A 19,862-nucleotide genomic window follows, 5' to 3' on the forward strand; every position below is an offset into this window, starting at 1 on the left:
TTAAGTGAGGTAATCTGAAAATTAAAGTCCGAGCACCTGGACTTATTCAGAGATGCTTTTGTTTTAGTTATATTAATGTCACGTTTTGAAAGCAACTCTAGAGCTATTTTGGGACGGACCTCGTATTTTTGAACTACTGTCAGATGACGAGATGGCCCCTGAGCTGATACCCCCTCACCATACACAACATACCAATGGGAGGAGGTTTGGCCCTGGCGAATTTTAAGTGCACCAGACCCGCTTACACGGCGGTTTTTCGGTGGAATCGGGTTTTGTACCTGAAACCCTCTAGTTCCAAGGTCAAGACCGTACCACCAGTTCACCGCGGCCTGTTCCAAGACGCAAGATTTCTTAGCGAATATGAGAGAAGGCTTCGGGAAGACAACTCACGCTTGCTTTTCGTTATACATATGAAATAAAATTTTAAAAAATCTTTACCATTTAATAATTTACATATTTTACAAATAATCTAATTTCTAATTAACAAAATACTGAATAGATTGATTAAGTTTGCATCTTATACATCAGATATTTGTCGTTTCTCTTACTTTTTACGACTTATAAACTTTCATACATTTTATATATTTATAATCATTATTAATAAGAAATAATTTTATATACCTTCGTATTAAATTATTTCTAATTTGATAAGCTTCTATATAATAAGTATTTTTTTAATTGAAATGTACCGATATTTGTACAATGATATCAAAATTCGAAACAGTCGCTTCATAAAAATAAAATGTAAAAATATATGTTCATGTAAATTCAAAATATTTTTGTGACCATATTCATTTAATAGCTTGAAAGAGCCAGGATAAGCTTGCGATTTTTAATATTGCAAATCTTATTTGAGCAAAAAGTTCTATTTGCATAAAGTAACACAAAATGAATTTGGATTACATAAAAATTTTAAAGGATTGTATTTTTTCCCCCCTTTCAGAGTTTTTTTTTTCTCTTGTAAATAAAGCATTTTTTTTTTTTTTTCGCCTCTTTTATCTACAAAACTAAATGGGAAGTTTCCAAAAGAAATACCAATCCTCAACTTGGGTTTTCAAAGAACGATAAAAGTGAGATAGAAGAAAATAAACTGTATTTATTTATTTATTTTGTAAATATATAGTACATTTGAATGTAGTTTAATACCATCAGAAAAAAACAAAAACATTTTGCATTTAAACCAATTTTTTTTTTTTTTAAATCCAAACCCTCAACTAAAAGAAAGAGCTGTTGGTTACCGCCTAGTTAATGACAGTTGGTTCCGCAACAGTATATATATAACCAATAAATATAATTACAATTGCATTTGGCTAAATAGAACAATTTCAATTTCAGTTAGTCGGTAATTCCAATCAATTTTCTGGTCCCTACAATTTTCGATTAAGATAGTATTAAAATATCGCCTTTAACTCGAATTTATTTTTGATAATGTTTATAGAATAATATTATCTATAAAATGCACTATTCCGCATGCTTGATATAAAAAAAAAAAAAAAAAAAAAAAAAAAAAACATTCAAAATTATTCGAAGGCGAAGCATATTTCTTCTAATGATATTAAGCGACAAGGCAAGAGTAAAGAAATTTTGTGTGAACGACTTTTTTCTTAGGTTATTACTCAAATGCTAAGAAAAATGTTCACATTTTTAATTATTTATTTTAAAAATTGATCACGTTTTTTGCATTTTTCTTAGATTTTGTATTTTATTATACAAAAGTCATTTCGTGTCACTTTAGAATTCAATAAATTAAATTTTCAGTTAAAGCATTTTCACTTCTGTACAATATTTCTTTTTTCTAATTTTAAGAAATCTTTAAAAATACTTTTAATTACATTTTACAGCAATACTTTTCAGTGTCTTACTTATTACGTTTATACACAAATGAGTTGCTATAATTTTAATATAAATGAAAATCATTGTGGTTATATATGTATGTTCAACATTTCTTGAACAACTGGAGACTGAATTCAATAAAATCTTATACATTTATTATATAAGACACAAGAAAGAATGTTGCCAATTTTTCAAAGTACAATATTTAGTAAAATATTCAATTAATTAGAAAATAACAAAAATTTCCTTTTTTACATTTTTAACAACTCTATAACTATTTTTTAATTTCTTTTTTAATATATCTATTTGAATCAATCGCTCAAACGACGACTGTTACTTCAACAATTAGGAACAATATTTGCAGGGCTAATATAACAAGTATTAATAACTTATGACGAAAATTAACTATCGATGATTTTAAAAAATCGTCTGATTCAACTGATATTCTAATTTTACTTAAAAACATAACAAAGGAGGACTTTAGACAATGGAAAGATTTTGTGTATTATAATATTTTATACAAAACTAATAATATCTGTAAAAATATTCTAATGCCGCGTTATGGTGGATTGATCAATATTCAATATTTTTGCGTGAATGTTATCATTGCTATATAAATTAAATTTCAAAAATGGAAGAAAGATAGACAAATCAAGCCTAAATCGTAATTATATATGATGTTTTGAATCAGAGGCTCAAATTCCTTAAAATTTATCTACTTAATTCGGAGTTCAAAAAAAAAAAAAAAAAAAAAAAAAAAATTCACTTCCCCCCCCCCCCTTTTTTTTTCCCATTTAACCACGCTCGCCCTTCTCGAGTATATAGGGAATAATTTTCAAGATCCTTTGTTGCCTCGAGGACATGACTCTTGCATATAGAATTTAAATAATAATAATAATCTTAAAAAATTTTGAATACTTTGAATACTTTCATATTTTTGAATAATTCGGAGATTTTATGAAGGTCGAATTCGAATCAATACAGTTCAATCATTTAATTATTTGCTGCAATTATTATTTTAAAAATTATAAATATTAAATTTTTTTTCTGCTAAAAGTAACGTTTTTTTTTTTCATTAATTATATATTATTTGCTCTAAAAGTGTTAAGTATTTAAATTAAATCTTTACTGTCATTTTTAATTTTAAAAAATGTTCTTTCTCTTTTGCTGTACTTTTTTTTTGTCCGTTTTTATTAATTCTAATTTTTGGATAACTCAAAGTTTAGTTATGTCCTCGTCAGCTCCGAATTTACCTTTGAACAATAACTCATTTTGGGGACTTCAGCTTTCCTCTCTAAATTCAGCACTAAATTCAGTCAAGTATTAAATGAATTATGAAAATTTAACCTCGATACGTAATATAGCCACGAAATAATCCTTTTAAACCTTCTTTGTTTACCTCAGACTATGCTGAATTTTGACAGATGTTTCTCTGCATTGATTGTCCTCGACCCCTCCTCAAATCCTTTTTGCACCTGAGGAAAATGTGAATGGACACTTCCTGGAAAATGACGTCACAGATAACCCCTCTTCTTTCCCTCCCTACAATTCTCCGTCTAGCCAGCTGAAAAGTGGTTATTCATTCAGTAGGAATACTTTGGACGTTTCAGGTCTCTTCACTCAGGGGCATGTTTCTACACGTTTCTTCCAACGCATTTAATTGCAGATAGGGTTTAACTGGATTTAAGATACCTTTTTATTTGGTTAAGATCTTTACCTTTAACTCTGCAATTGATTACTAAATTATGATGTATTAGGACATGTTAGGCAAGATATATTATGAAAAGATAAATTTATGTCAGAAATGTTTATAAATGAAACAGGCGTATCAAATATTCTAGATAAGATTCAGAATTCCTTGAGTCAATTAAGTTTTTACTAAAGATAGGATAGAACAAACTGTAGCCAATAAGAAAATATATTCACAAAAAGCAATATTCTACACGCTGCAGACGATTTTATTATAGACATACAATAAGGTCTCCAGAAGTTGGTTCTTCGTCACGATTAAAACAAAAATGGACGATTCTCAAACTCAGGTAAATCTGTTTACATGGCTTTGTTGAAATTTATGCACCTTTAGTGTTTGCTATTATTTTAAATAATCATGTTTGCTTTATGTTTTTAGACTTTTAAGGATTCTTGGCCTTTAGATGAAAGGGAAACTGAAGCTATAATAGATTTTCTTCCGGTTCAGTCTCAGTTTTTTAGAAATGACCAGGATTTTGACTCGGTACTTAAACATGACGATGTGGTAGATGAAATTGCAGAGGTTAGTCCGAAAGAAATTTCAGCAATGCACGAAACGTTCTCAAGGAATAACGATTATCCACAACAGCAGGTAATTGCTGTCTTAATTTTTTTTTTTTCATTCTTAATTTGAAATGTATTTTGTATTTCAAAATATTCTAATATTTTTCAAATGTAAAATTCAGATGAAATAAATTACTTTTGCGGATTGTAGAAAGAAAAAACAAAACAAAAATGAAAATCCTCAATGAGCCAGTAATTAATTTCTTAAAACGACTAATAACTGCAAAAATTAAGGCTATGTAGAATTAAATGTATGATAATGTGGCTTATAGATTCATGTTATTGTCATCATGCCAATTTGCATCATAATAAAATTAAAAGCTTTCAGTACGTAACTATATTAACAATGAACCTATATAAAGTTTCTGATTATCTTCATAAACATTGATGCATATATACTCGTTTTTCTTTTCTTATTAATGTAATGTAGCAATGGGAAAACAAAGGTGTATAAATGTTTTAACCTGTTAACGTCCATCTTAATTTACACTATATATTTTAATAAATTCTTTTTATTATTATAAGAATACTGAGATAAAGGCAATTGTAACAAAATTAATTTCAGAATTATTATTATTATTTTTTATTTATTTATTTATTGTTTATTAATTTTTTGCTTAGCAAAATTATCAAAAAGTTGGTAAACTGCCATTTTTTTAAATGGCTTTTTACCAACTATTTGATCTACGACAAGAATTCTTTCCTGTCGATATATGTACATATTACTAGATTTTAAAATGCAGTAAAATATCAATAATGAAAATTATTTTCAAATTCCTTGCATTGCCTCAAAAATTTTTTTTTTTTAAATTAATATGGCTAAAGGTTGGATTGATATCTGATTTTACTGCATCTTATACAAATTGATATTAAAAAATTATATATTATTGTGATTAATATTTTTATCTTATACTCTTGTATCTGATACAGCTGTTAATTGAGATCTTTTCTGCTATACGTATTAAATACTATCTATAAACTGATATTAACTTTTTAAAAAATGTTATTTCTACTCAGATTACTATGGCTGGCTATTTCAGTTTTATTCTTTGTTTTTAAAACATTAAAAAGGAAGTATTTTTATAATATATAAAAGATTGATTAACCAGAGATTAATCTTCATTCGGTTTTTAAATATCTATGTATTTATATTTAAAAATATTACAGTTTCCTCTCCAAACTTTTTTTACTTATTCGTATACATAGTATAAAAAAAGTATAGTAATCAACAACAAAAAAAAATTAACTCGAAATTTTCTCGAATCTCCACGTTTTAGACTACCCTGAATTCGAAAAATACACTTTTGGAGAATATTTGTCTGTTTGTGACAAAAATAATTCAAAAACGTTTTGAGCTAGGTGGATGAAATTTTGTATACAGTCTTTCCACCAACTTTGTAGATGTTTATAAATTTTGAGCAAAATCTGTTCAGAGGAAATCTGTTTGTCCAGTTTTTCGAATATAAGTTAACAAGATAATTACAATACAAAGAGAGCTAGATGGATAAGATTCGGTACATAAGTTTAGCATCCCTAATGCAGACCAAATTTTGATCCAAGCCCAACAAGGGATCAGCTGTCTGTCGATCTGTACTTTCAGAAGCATGTAAATGCGATAATTCAAAAAGGCAATGACAAACATACCAAATTTGGCATAGGATTTTGTTACTACAAGAGTAGTTTTGTGTCACACTTTTGCTTCAATCGATTGAGAAAAACGTTTATAAAGAACAAATTCGATTTTCGGATGCTATTACCCACATGCCAGGGATTTATCGCCAAATAATTCACCAAGGATGACACGATAGATTCATTAAACGCTAACTTCACGCCAAATGTTAATATTTCGTAATTACTGTCAACCATGCAAAGCATTCTCTGGTACAATGCCTTTATTAGAGAGTATGTAAGAAAGTTTTGTGGTGACCACTTCCGCTGGTTAAATCATTGTATTCTGAAAATTATATTCATGCTCAATGTTTAATTTTAATTGTTTTTAATTTATTGTAATACTAGCCGCCTTTGGCGACCAGCCGGTTCACCAGTATTACCGCTCACTACAATTTTCAATTAAATATTTTAAGTACCTTGTCTCTTAATAGCTTCTCAAACAAAACATTTTTAATCTTCAAATTTTGATAGTCATACCAAATTTATACTGTTGTTTAGATCGTTTCGTTCAATTTACTATATATATTTTGCTAATTTGTTGTCATTTCCGGTAAAACTTCAACTTTAATTTAAAGTGGAAATGCTGAAATTGCAATTAATGCAAAGATATTTTTAATGAAACCAAGCGTTTTATTTTATTTATCATTTTTGTTGTTATTTATTTATTATTATTATTATTGAATATGAGTACTGTGGGTGTGATGGGTTTTAATGCATCAGTCCACTTGAATTAGCTTAATCTTTTTATTCTTGATTAACAAATGATGATTCAGATGGTTTTTACAAATGGAATTCAATGATGAAGAAGGAATTTATATTATATGAAGATGGACAGTTGATGTCGTTCAAAGGATCTTTCCCACCTACGCGTGGTGCACTGGCATTTTCAGAGGAATCCTTCAACGCAAGAATTCCAGTTTCGGCCCTTTCTCAGAGTATCACGGCTTCTCGGTTTCCGGTCGCACCCTTCTCGGCGGACGTCCGTTCTCTCCCCTCGTCTAGTTAACTCTGAACTCTGCCCTCCGACTGCTGGCTATCACCGGAAGAACGCAGAGCGCCCTCTCGTGAAGTTAATTTACCACATCGCTCGGCCATCGACATGTGAGGTCCTCCGAACTCTGAAACACACAAATGAAGGAGAAAAAAAAAAAAAAAAACAGAGAGGACATTGAAGACAAAGGATAGAAATAAAAAAAACAAAAAAGGGTGATGATGAAAAAAAGAAATGTATTGATCTCAATTTGCAATTGCATCAGTCCAGGGCTTCATGTGATCAGCTGAAGTGGAAGTTGCCTCAGGCCCTTCATGAGATCCTACTTCTGCTACGTCGTAACGATCATGTGGCTTTATCTTGACCACTTTGTAAGGTCCAAGAAACTTAGGTCTTAGCTTCAGACCTCCTCCTAACTGTGTTCTTTTAATAACTACCAAGTCGTTTATTTTATAGAGTGGGGCAATTCTACGATGTTTATTATATTGCCGTCGGTTCTCTTCTTGAATTTTGAAGATATTTGCTTTGGCCTCCTCACGAATTGTTTCTTTTTCTTGAATCATGGAGTGCAAGAATTCTTGATCTAGGATTTCTTTGATCCTTAGGTCCGTTTTGTTTCGCATTTTCACACCTGTCCCGCGAATGACCTCTAGTTCCATCGTTTCCGGTACAACGATGAGTTCACGTCCATCTTTGAGTTCTTTCTCGACCAGAGTTTTCAACAATTGCATACGTTCGTCAGATTCTTGTGCAGTTGCGATCTTAGATGTAATTTTGCTTTGGGAACGGGTGACCATGCACACTGCATTCCTGCTCAATGCATCTACCTGTTTATTTTCGGTGCTTACCAATTCATTATTCTGAATAAGACTCAGACATTTTGGCGGGAAAATTCCCTCCATTACTAATTGATCACTTATAACTGCCTCAATCTCAACGGGTTTACATTCTTCATTAAAAGCAAATGAAAAGGTTGCAGTTTGAGCAGTAATTTCATTTCCAAAACAAGTTTCAACTTGTATATTTCCCGTTGTTTTTTTGATAGGAAAAAATGATTTGTTCACAATTATAAGTTCACTTCCAGAATCTTTTAGAAATTTTACTTTTTTTCCATCCACAAAAATATCAATATATTCTAGTATATTTTTTGGCTTAGTTCCAATTCCCGATATAACAAATTTGTTTTTTGTCTCACTTTCATTTGTAGATTTTTCAAATCGTTTTGGACAGTTACGAGCGAAATGAAAGCTTTCTCCCTTTCCCCCGCATACATAACAAATCCTTTCCGGTTTAACATTTTGATTTTTGTTTCGACGAAATGATTCACTTTTCATTGCCTGTTTTTGAAACCTTGATGCTTTCGTTTCACTACTATGTACATTAGAATTACTGACTTCAGATAACAATTTACCCCGAGATGAAAAAAATAAATCACATTCGCGACCTAACTGAGTTGGCGGAAACCATGTTTGTCCTTCGCGAATAGCTATGTATTCTTTAGTTTTGAAATCCAAAGTTTCGAACAATTTATTAGCAACAATTAGATCAAATAATTTTTTAAAATCTCTTTTTACTTCTCTTACCTGACAATAGTAATCAAATGTTGCAGTTAATTGCGATGCAAATTGAACATGCGATTCGTTTGGTAAACGTTGAGCATTTTTAAAATTACTAAGACATTCTCGAGGTGTCGGCTGAAATTCAGCTAAAAATAACTCTTTTAATTTTTCATAATCCGACAAATCCTGCTCAGTTGCATACGTTAAAACATTATTAGCTTTAACCCCTAGCAAATTAATTAATATCTCAGCTTGGAAGTCTTCAGGAACTTCTTTAATAATAAATGCCTTTTCTAAGGAAGTAAAAAACAAATGCATTGCCTCGGGTTTATCAGGAACAGAAATTGTTAGTGTTTTAATACTTCTTATTAAATTTTCAACACTAAAAGGCACGTTTGATCGCTCACTAGGCAATGATTGTTTTTTCAATTTTTCTAGCTCAATCTCCTTCTCGAGTCGGGCCAATTTCATTCTTTCAATCTCTAACTTGGATTGTTCAGTAACTGCCTTAGCCGTACGATCCTCAACGATCGATTTGATGACGCCACGGACAAATTCTTGATCCGTTTTAAAAACATCAGAATTCTCAATTAATTTCTTAAGTTCCAAAATTTTAGCATTTTCTGACACAGCTTCACCGAGTTCTTCGGCAAGTATTTTTAAATCACACTTCTTTAAATTATTTAAGATACTCATTTTCAGAAATATGAAAGACTAAATATAAAACAGAAGTAACACAGTACCTTTTAAAATTTGCTGTTCACCGGCTTCGAGCCCCCATGGTTGTGGGTGTGATGGGTTTTAATGCATCAGTCCACTTGAATTAGCTTAATCTTTTTATTCTTGATTAACAAATGATGATTCAGATGGTTTTTACAAATGGAATTCAATGATGAAGAAGGAATTTATATTACATGAAGATGGACAGTTGATGTCGTTCAAAGGATCTTTCCCACCTACGCGTGGTGCACTGGCATTTTCAGAGGAATCCTTCAACGCAAGAATTCCAGTTTCGGCCCTTTCTCAGAGTATCACGGCTTCTCGGTTTCCGGTCGCACCCTTCTCGGCGGACGTCCGTTCTCTCCCCTCGTTTAGTTAACTCTGAACTCTGCCCTCCGACTGCTGGCTATCACCGGAAGAACGCAGAGCGCCCTCTCGTGAAGTTAATTTACCACAGTACTGCAAACAGAATCGTTCGGTATTTAAGTCTTATGTAAACTACAAAATATTTTTCATAATTTGCGTAATATCTCAAAGAATAATTCAACAAAAATTTCTCAGATTCAGCATAAATTTCAGTTTTTAGTTTTGCTTTCAAAAGGATTGAAATGAAATCAATAATAATATTTTGTTCCGGCCTATAAATATATTTCAAAAATTATGAAGTCTAAATTTTATGCAGAGAGAAATATTCTGGACACACCAAATTTTAAATAAATGAATGAATGTTTCTATTTTCCACGACTAACTAAGACTGATTTATGAAGTTTTGAATGTTAAAAATTTAGAAAAACTCAACATTTTCATAATCTTAGGCCAATTAATCTTGAGAAACCTGCGCGCTGATTGGCGTATTTTCTTTAAAACGATCGATGGAAAATCTAAAATTATCCTTTTTTTATTGAATAGTGATATTCAAATTTTCATAAATCAGTCAGTTTAAGTGATTGATTTAGTTGATTGGAAATTAACTCTTTTTATTTCAAATATTAGTGTTTCAAGAGCATTTTGTTTAACGTGATTTCCACAGCAGAAGCTTTATGTAAAATCAAAAATTCGTTATATATTAGAGTATTTATTGGATCAAGTTACATAAAATATAATCATTTTCCATTTAGACCATTTTAGAAGATCTGTGTCTTACTAAAGGTTTACAAATTAGCTGTGTGGCCCTGATTTGAATGGATATCCTGTTCATATTAAACAAAACTTGCCTTAAAATAAAACTGATTTATTGGATTAATAATATAGAGAGTGTAAAAGATCATAAAATAATGTTTCTTGAATTTATTTTTTAGAAAAAAATAATATTTTATATTTGTTTCATTTCCTACAGACACGTGACGGAAATCATATTTTTGCAGATTTCATTTCCAAAAAGATTTAATTTATTTTTAAATGGAGCTTTAATCGATGTGATGGCAACACTTTGAAAAAAGCTAATTTTTTCCCCATGAATGCGAAACTTGCTCGTGCAGCTTAAATTTTATTTTTATTTTGTACGAAAAAAATTGTTGAAAAATATAGTTAAATTATTTATTTAAAAATTAATTAAAAATAGAAATTTAATTTTAAGGTTAAAACATTGGTATCATTTAAAAGATAAATTTTTTATCTTTAACTTGATGTAAAAATCTTTTTTGTGCGGTAATATTTTCGGAAGTTATAGCAGAAACACGCTAAAATTTCGCTTATTTTTTAAATAAATAAAATTTTCATTAAAAATTCGAAAAAATAACCCCGAGGTGCACATTCCCGCCTCCAAGGTATACACGAGCCAAATTTCGTAGCTGTTGGTCGAACGGTCTGGCCTGTAGAGCGCCAACACACACACATTGAGCTTTATTATAAGTATAGATAGATTACTATTATTGTTAGAATGACCAATTTGTTTCGTATAAAAATATATCTACAAAGTATCAGTTCGACATAATTTTTTTTGACCAAAAATGGACAAAAAGAAACTGAGTACCTGACATTATCTATCGAGTCCGAGATTCATACCGTGTACCTGATACTTTTGGAATGTATCAATTTTGTGTGTCTACCATTTCTACATACCTGATATCAGGTAGATACACCTCACACTATTGGAGAAAATTACCAGCTGAGAAAATTGGATGTATTGGAATATATATTAACTTCTTAAATAGTAAAGCAAAAATAAAAAGAAGAAAAAAAAAAAATTGAATACGGATGGGTCAATTTTGCAAGTGAGATGCAACTTTCATATGAATAGAATTCTGAACATTATTGGGTTAACCTCTTCCTATACAATGACGAGTCTGACTCACGAAACGAATTATTGAATTTTTAATTTCAAATCTGCAATTAAGTGAAAATATTAATTAATTTAAAATGCAAAAATCACTTAAAAACGTTTCAATATCTGATATGTCATATTATTGTAGATATGAAAATAAAAACAAATGTCCCAAACAGGATGTCATCTAATTAGGAAAAGTAAGTTCTTAGGTCAAGAGGTTAGGGAACGCACAAATGCGAAACATAGACTATTTATTTCATTTATACTACCAAAGTAACAACGGGACAAAAAATATTATTCATCGGCGCCATTCATTTTCTTATACCACTGATAGCTTTGAAATCCCAGAAATATAGATACACTGCACCATTTGAGACTCTCTTTTGTGTGTATTGGAGTCGCCATTCTAAAATTTAGGTTCGAGAACTTATTAATTTATGCCTATTTTACGTGTCTGAAATGCATACAGTACTGAGTCCAGGATCTAAGCAGTCAAGATTCAAACCCTTAATTCATCAAAGTTTAGTTATACGTTTTGTAACATTCCCCGTTTCCCAGTACTGATAAGACATTTACAGCCAGCTGTGTCTTCGCTGTTGCTTACTAAACTCCTCGAGATAGCCAGATGGTAAATCTTTTACCCTGGGTGGTATCGCATCTGTTCATTAGCGACTACAGGGAAAGACCACATGTGGGAATTCCTCGTCCAAGAGATATTGCGAGTACCTTCAAAGAGAAAGGGGTGTCCAAACATCTGGATGCTAAATGTTTCTCTTTGTGAAAGGACTATGATAACTCCGTGTTCCAGAGTAGTCAGTTAAGAAAGGTGCATCACACAAAGGACCTTCCCACGACCGACTGGCGCCGCTGAGAGAGCATATTGCTGAACCCCGATTGCCCGAAAGAGAGCTCAAATGATCAATGTAAATTAAGAGGCGGAGATTGACGCGAAATAAAATGCGGAGATTTTTTTTATTAGAAGAGAAGAAACGAATTGCATGCAGACTGTTGGACTACGCCCACGAGTTCGGAGTCCGAGAACCAACTGAGTTTCAAGAAACCCTTCGACTTTGACTGTTGTGTCTCCTACTACAGGTGTAAATAACTATTTATTTAACGAAGATTAGAACAAGTTGTTCTTTCGTATATACAGGGCTGTAAAATAAAGAATTGTCTGGAAATTCTGCTTCGTTATTTGATCAGTCTAGATCAAGACATTACAGTTTATAGACGGAAGTACCAGTCATCTCTTTATCTTTCTGTAGTAGATGCTGCTGAAAACCTGAATCATTACAGTTCCGTTCGCAATGATTCAAGTATTTTCATTCATTCAGTACAAATTATGGTATCGTTTATCTTTTTGGTTTTTTTTTTTTTTTAAATCCAATTTCTAAAAAAGCAGGAAAATTATTTCTGAGATAGAGCTTGACGTTTTAAAAGTGGTTAAATGAAGAAGAGGATACACACATCTCTAGATTTTCGCACCATCCAAAGAGAAGAAAGACGTTTGAATCTTAAATGTCATGAAGCCTACCTATTTATCACATTTGCATAACCAACTCTCTATGAGTTTAAAAATTGCTTTATGAAGGCATGTCTAAAATTTATGAAGGCATGTCTAAGAAATGAGACAAAAAAAATGAATAAATCATAACTTCAATACATTATTAAACTCGGGAAAACATAAGATGGAGCTTTGGTAGAGTTGGGTTTCGAACCTGGAATCTCCATTCCTGGTACAAAACCCGATGACCTGATCTGAAATGTCCCAGTGGAAAATCTGGAATTTAATTCTGGCTCATCACGACTCTTTGTACTTAACAAAAAAATTCAGCTTATACAAGGTAACTTAAAATAATCACCCCAAGAGAGAACTTTAATATTCTAGAAAACGACTGCACATAAATCGTTCAAACTTTGGGAATAAACGATACTAACAATCAAATTCAGAATATATATTTTTTTCTTTAATTAAAATTAAATATTTATTCACCCCTCCTTCTTTTTGTCGTTTCAATTTACATTTGGGGCTCTTTTTCTGGTTGCCCTGCCTGAATGTCTTATTAAGATAAAGTCTATTGTGTTTGAACTAATTTCATACCCATGTGGATGTCGACTTTGCCATTTAATTGTGAATTAAAAAAGTTAATATTAATTTACCGATCTCTTGAAGCTTTTCCCAACCAAATGAATTATGATAGAATAATAGTAGTAATAAAGGAGATTTGTAACTCCAATCCAAAATATCGTTATTTGATAATGTTTTAGCACTGATTCGTCTGTATGCATATCATTTTTAAATTTTTAGTCTGGATTATAGCAATGATAACATGCATGCAAAAAAAAAAAAAAAAAAATCTATTTATTATTTTTTCAACGCGTGTCTGTATAAATGCAGTAAATAAACGATTAAAAGAATTGATTTAAAATATATTCAATGGCACTTTTAAAAATTTATTAAAATTAGATTTAAAGTATTATATGAAAACTACCTGACCCGGCAAACGTTGTTCTGCCTTATAAATTATTTCTATTGAATATTTTGGTTGTTAACGAATGTATTGTAAGTGTGTGGGGTTGGGATCTATGAGAGAAAGAGGAATGGAGCACTGTAGACGATGATCGCCGATAAAAACAAAAATACACCAACTATTCATTTTCTCAATACAATGTATTTCATTAACATAACGAACATATACATTGTTTGATCTCTTAAATGTTAAACGTAAAGTGAAGAAAGTAATATATTTTTTTGTCCTAAAGTATAAAAATGAAAAAGAAAATCAATATTCATTTCGAAGAGCAATTGAGTGTACGATATTTTTTCTCAGTCCGTCTTTAGCCAACACAAATAAGCTCGATAGTTTGCCCATGCGAGATCATGCCACGTGTGAAAAACATGGTGTGCCCACATCTAAGCCGCAAACAGACATCGTTTGGTCTTGCGACATATTGATTGTCACTGCGAATGCGAATCTAATAGGAAATTGAACGTGTTTGAATTCGATTGGCACGTCTGTGAAATGAGGAAAAGTATTGAGTTATATGAAACAAAAGAAAAAGATAAAATATTCACAATAAATGAAATAAGAACAACGATTTATAAAATGGCCAAAAAGAAAACACCTGGATTAGACAACATCCCAATGGAGATGCTTGCTGAAATTAACAGAAAGAATCCACTCATACTTTTAGAGTTATACAACAAGTGCCTAGAATTAGGTGCGTTCCCTAATCAGTGGAAGGTAGCAAAACTGATTTTAATTCCTAAAACTAATAGAGACTTAGATGATCCTAAATCCTATAGACCAATTTGTTTGCTAACAACAGCAAGTAAAATCTTGGATAAACTGATAACTCAAAGAGTACAGCACTTGTTAACGGCACAAACAGACTGCATCATGATCAACATGGTTTTAGATGTAACCACTAAACAGCCCAAAATGCACTATGGAGTAAAATAAAAGGTGCGATGAATCAAAAACTAAAAACAACAGTTATATCTTTGGATGTAGCTGGAGCATTTCATTCCGTATGAAGGAAAAGCATTTTATATGCTCTTATAAAAATGAATTGCCGGAGCAATCTTTTTGAATTGATTAAAGATTACTTAAATGAAAGGAAATGTATTTACCAAGATGGAGAGAATAATTGGGAATTTATAATGGATAGAGGAGTGCCACAGGGCTCGTGCAGCGGACCGTTATTCTGGAACTTGGTTATGAATTCTGCATTTAAAATCAATCTTCCAGTGAACTGCTTTATGCAGGCGTATGCCGATGATGTGCTACTAATAATCTCAGGAAGAACAAAAGATGAACTGGAAATTAAAGGAAAACAAATATTTCATAGGCTAGTAAAATGGGGCAAAATTCATAAACTTGAGTTTAATGAAAGGAAAACAATTCAGATGCCTATTACATTTGGAGAACGTTTAAAATTAACAGATCCGCCTAACATAAAAATGGGCAATAACAATATAAATGTGTCAAATCAAATTAAATACTTGGGAGTTACATAGGACAGTAAATTAACATTTACGTCACATTTTAATAAGGTCAAGAAAAAAGTGGATGTATTAACATATAAACTAATGACAGTTGAGGATAAATTTTATGGAAAAAGGAAATACCATCTAAGAAGAATCTACGCTGGGGCCATTGAGCCATTTGTTATTTTCGGGCACGGAGCATGGGGGCATAGGCTAAATCTAAAGAAAATCAGAGAAACATTAAATTTAATCCAACGGCGCCCTCTTATCATTATGTCTGGGGCTTATAGTACCATTTCTACAGAAGCCCTTCAAGTGATAACGGGAAATTTGCCAATGGACCTCAGAGCAAAGGAAATTTTCACTAAATTTCAAATAAAAACTTCTAGTAATAAAGTTAAAATAGGAAACAAATGCTTCAGCAAAAAAGATTATGAGATGTATTTTGACAAATTCGAACAACATCCTGCAGAATGGTTTATTCACGGTTTTCAAATTAAAATCCCAGATATGGATGGAATAGAAAATTTTACAGATGGTTCAAAAGATGAAAATAAAGTAGGAGCTGCAATAGTAGTATACTACTATGGGAAAGAGATCGATAAAAGTCTTGTGAAATTATCGAACCATGCCACAAGTTTCCAGGCAGAAGTGCAAGCTTTAAAGATAGCCATTGAATATTGTGAAAGGGTGGAGGACGGACAGAAGTGCTCAATTTTTTTAGATTCTCTTTCAGTCCTACAAGCCCTACAATCATCTCACAATTGTAGTAAGGAAATATGGAAGATAAAAGAAAAGATATAAAGTGTAAAAACTAACAAGTGGATATAGTTGAATTGGGTTAAGGCCCATATTGGGATATATGGTAATGAAAAGGCGGATCAATATGCAAAGTTGGCGACACAGAAAGAGGGTGTTGATATGGTTGTCCCCAAATCAAATGGTGTCTTAAAATGGGAATTAGGAGAAGAAATAAAGCTGCAATGGTTTGACAGATGGTATATGTCCAAAAACGGAAGAGTAACTTTCGATTTTCTTCCTAATCCAGAAATAAAAATAAGAAGATATCATCCACTGATAATTCAAATTATATAAGGACATGGGAGGTTTCCTGCATATTTCCAAAGATTTGGAAGAATGCAGAACAATAAATGCATTTGTGGAGGAATCGGTACTGTTTACCACTATTTAAAGGAATGCATTGAATTCTCGGAGTTAAGAAAAAATCTGAAAATTATAAATAATGACTTAAGTCCAGTACTGATGGTACCAGGTAATCTTAAAACTCTGAAGGTCATGATGTCAAAAATTGTCAGTTTTTTACCAACTATTTGAGATTTTGTAGATAAGGAAGAAGGACAGTCATTGACCACTTTGTGGCCAATTACCTCGAGGAGAATGTCAGTTTGACAAATCGGTCAATGCAAGGATGGATAATGCTCAAGATAGCAGTCGGCCACAACAAATCCTGTCGATACTGCTACGTTCAGTGGTGGCGGGGTGGTCGGCTGTACGCAAGAAGAACAAGGCACGTCTGTGAAAATCATTGGAATTCGTGGCAACAAAACATTTTCAGCTCGGAATTTGCCATTCAAAATGTCGGCTTCGATAACGTTTTTCATCGGTTTTTTAATGACAAATCGCGTATCATTGCATAGCTATGGTGGGTTCAAATTCCGAAGTAAAATAACCGGAGATCCAATTTTCAGTCGTAGAAGGTGTGGTGACATGCCTGGCAAATCCAGTGAGTTCAAAAACTCTATTGGATAATTTACAGCTTCGTTAGCATCGCAAACTGTATCGATCAATTTGTATGATACCAAGTCGCCTGGCAACGACTGCTGTATCTTGAAGTTTAAATCGTTGACGTCCACATTTTTTGCTCCCAAAATGGCTCTTTCTGCCAACCACGCATGTTTTATGTATTATGTGCGTACATCGGGAAATATGCGGTCAATGAGAGCAGTTTGCGAATCAACGATAGTGCAGAAATTAGTGGGCAATTTTATGCATCCAGTATTTTATTAGACAGCAACTTTTCCATCGCCGATATCTAACAATTGGTTCGAGAAAGTGTCAGCAAATGGATCTTGTAGCATTTGGACGCGCGTGTTTATTTTTAGCTGGACTTTTTCAACGATATCACAGTGGCGATGATTTCAAGCAAGCGTTGATCTCATCAGCGTACGGTGAACGTGGATAGGAACACCCTAATTACCTAGTGTTATGAAATATACTTTACGACCTATTCTCATACTTACCAAATACACATAAAAAATTTCATGAAAATCGGTCGAGCCGTTTCAGAGGAATACGAACACAAACACCGTGACATGAGATTTTTATATATTAGATAAAATTAATATTGCTAAAGATCTTTTTCTTTAATTTTAAAAGGGACCATCTGTTGATTTATACTTTCACAAACATTAAACCCGATAATGCAATGAAATATATGAAAATTGCAATGTGATTTTCTGACTTCTCCTGTAGTTCTATGTTCAATTTTGGTTTTTAATCGGTTAGGGAAAATGTATCCAAAATACACATTCGGTCTTCTGGTATCTTTATCAGTGATTAATCACCAAAAATGTCTCAAAAACCCGCATGCTAATGGCTCTTTCGTATGTACTGTTCGCCAATGGCCTGTGATTAATAACACACAACCATATCATAACCACTTACTCCAACCCACCCGAAGGCACATAGAAAAATCTGAATGATCCCACCGCAGTGAGAGCAACACTGTAGGGAACTATGGTTGACTCCTAAGAGCCATCACCGACCACGGACAATCCTTCCCATGAGAAGCACGTTCTGTCATTGATATGAGATGGTCGATCCCCACCATTTCTGTACCGATTAGGATGGGGAGAACCAACCACCATGCTGGAGCTTCTCATTCTCATTTCTGAGGAGTTAATAGCACACAAGTAGTACAAGTTAGAGAGTATGCAAGAAAGGTTTGGGGAGACCACGTACAGTAGTTGCATATTACACGTTAATTTTTCGCAGGCCGCAGTTTACAAATAACGTTAAGTCTATAAACATTATGATGTTAAAGGATGCAAAAATCAAAGAACACGTGTTTTAATTAATGTTTATTGATCGGAAAAAAGTTTATCGTCTATTTATAGGAGACAAATCTTATCCAAGGATCTTATTCAGTAATTCTCAAATCTCTTATAAACGAATGTTAAATGATTATGTTTAACAATAGAATATGTCACACAGAATTGCTATAGTGATTTTGTTTATTTTAATATTTCTTGATTTCTATTTTAGGTGGTGAATATCGAATGGAATTTAAATTATCTCTTCAACCCCGCACCACTAGAAATACCTTCAAAAGAAAAATGCAGGAGATGGATTTTTGCCCATCCAGCTGGCGACATTAACTGCCTTGATGATGATAAAATAGGAAAGTGGCTTCTATTTCTGGACAATGTACATAGATGTGAATCAACAGGTAAGACGCTACACGACTATGCCTGGCAGTTCGTAGAAGAATTGGTGACAAATGGCGTTCTTTTCGATGCAAAATGTTCTACTGTCATGAAAGGTGTGTGCGAGGTCTATGATAAAAGCCAGAAAGGAGTTATATGCTGTTACACGCCTGATTATACCGACAAACAAGATGTAAAAAGGGCTGCAGACGCAATTAGAAGAGCAGTTCATTACCCTTATGGCATGTATTATAAAACAGATAAGGATACTGGAGCCGGAAGATATGCTCACAGTGGTCAAAAGCATGTATCAACTTACAAACATACAGCGGACAGAAAGTTGTACGAAAGAGATTCCTTAATTAAATTCAAGTGGAATCTTGTCGATGTTTAAACTTAAGCAGCATTCAGAAGAGCCCAACTATTGTGTATAACAGAAGGTCATGTCTACCTCAGGAACATCACGTGACCGCAGTGAGACAATGGTAAATAGTTGTCTCGTCGGGACAACTATTTGCCAATGTCCCATTCGCGTCTTTTGACCATCGAATCTGCCTTGTACATAATATGCTTCCCATGATAGAATAAATCGAGTTTAAAAAATTGAAAAGTGTCTTGTTTCTTCGGCCACGCAGCTGCTTATATATATATATATATATTTAAAATGTAATCTGATTATAATTTCTTGTATGTTATTTCTTTCTTCTTTTCAACAATTCGACATTCGAACTTATTTGTTCTTTTTCTGTTTTCGGTAGGAAATTTTTGGCAAGTTGTATTATTTGAATAGAGACGAGTGCGTTAATGAAATGTGCTATATCTTAAAAAGTATTTAAAAAGGAAAAGGGGAATGGCGAAGTGGGAGTTAATTACCTGGAAGAAACAATGTGTCTTTGATGACGTAAACAAAACAACTTCTCTTTCTCAAAAAAACAAAAAAAACAATCACATTTGTAGAGAATCACATTTGTTTTCCTTTGTCTATTCAATGTAATTTCCAAGAAAAAAGAAATTTAAAAAATGATTGTAGAAACTAAAGAGATATAAAAGCCACCATTGAAATTTAAAAATC

At 32.4% G+C, this 19,862-nt stretch overlaps 1 protein-coding gene across 1 annotated transcript; it reads left to right on the forward strand.

The window, feature by feature from the left end:
• Positions 1 to 3,445: 3,445 nt before the first annotated feature.
• On the forward strand, positions 3,446 to 19,340 carry LOC129990898 (uncharacterized). The gene is made up of 3 exons (XM_056098192.1): positions 3,446 to 3,872; positions 3,962 to 4,174; positions 18,630 to 19,340. Exons 1-3 carry the CDS (start codon positions 3,852 to 3,854, stop codon positions 19,182 to 19,184), a joined length of 789 nt encoding a protein of 262 aa, XP_055954167.1. The 5' UTR covers positions 3,446 to 3,851; the 3' UTR covers positions 19,185 to 19,340.
• Positions 19,341 to 19,862: the final 522 nt, after the last annotated feature.

This window comes from Argiope bruennichi, chromosome 1 (genome assembly GCF_947563725.1).
Source record: "Argiope bruennichi chromosome 1, qqArgBrue1.1, whole genome shotgun sequence".
NCBI lineage: Eukaryota > Metazoa > Arthropoda > Arachnida > Araneae > Araneidae > Argiope > Argiope bruennichi.

What these genes read in the sequence shown, in the direction of transcription:
- LOC129990898 (XM_056098192.1), top strand. Translation starts at nt 3,852, where the DNA reads ATGGACGATTCTCAAACTCAG. An exon ending in TGGACGATTCTCAAACTCAG is followed by an intron (nt 3,873 to 3,961) that starts GTAAATCTGTTT and finishes TTATGTTTTTAG; the next exon opens with ACTTTTAAGGATTCTTGGCC. An exon ending in ACGATTATCCACAACAGCAG is followed by an intron (nt 4,175 to 18,629) that starts GTAATTGCTGTC and finishes TTTCTATTTTAG; the next exon opens with GTGGTGAATATCGAATGGAA.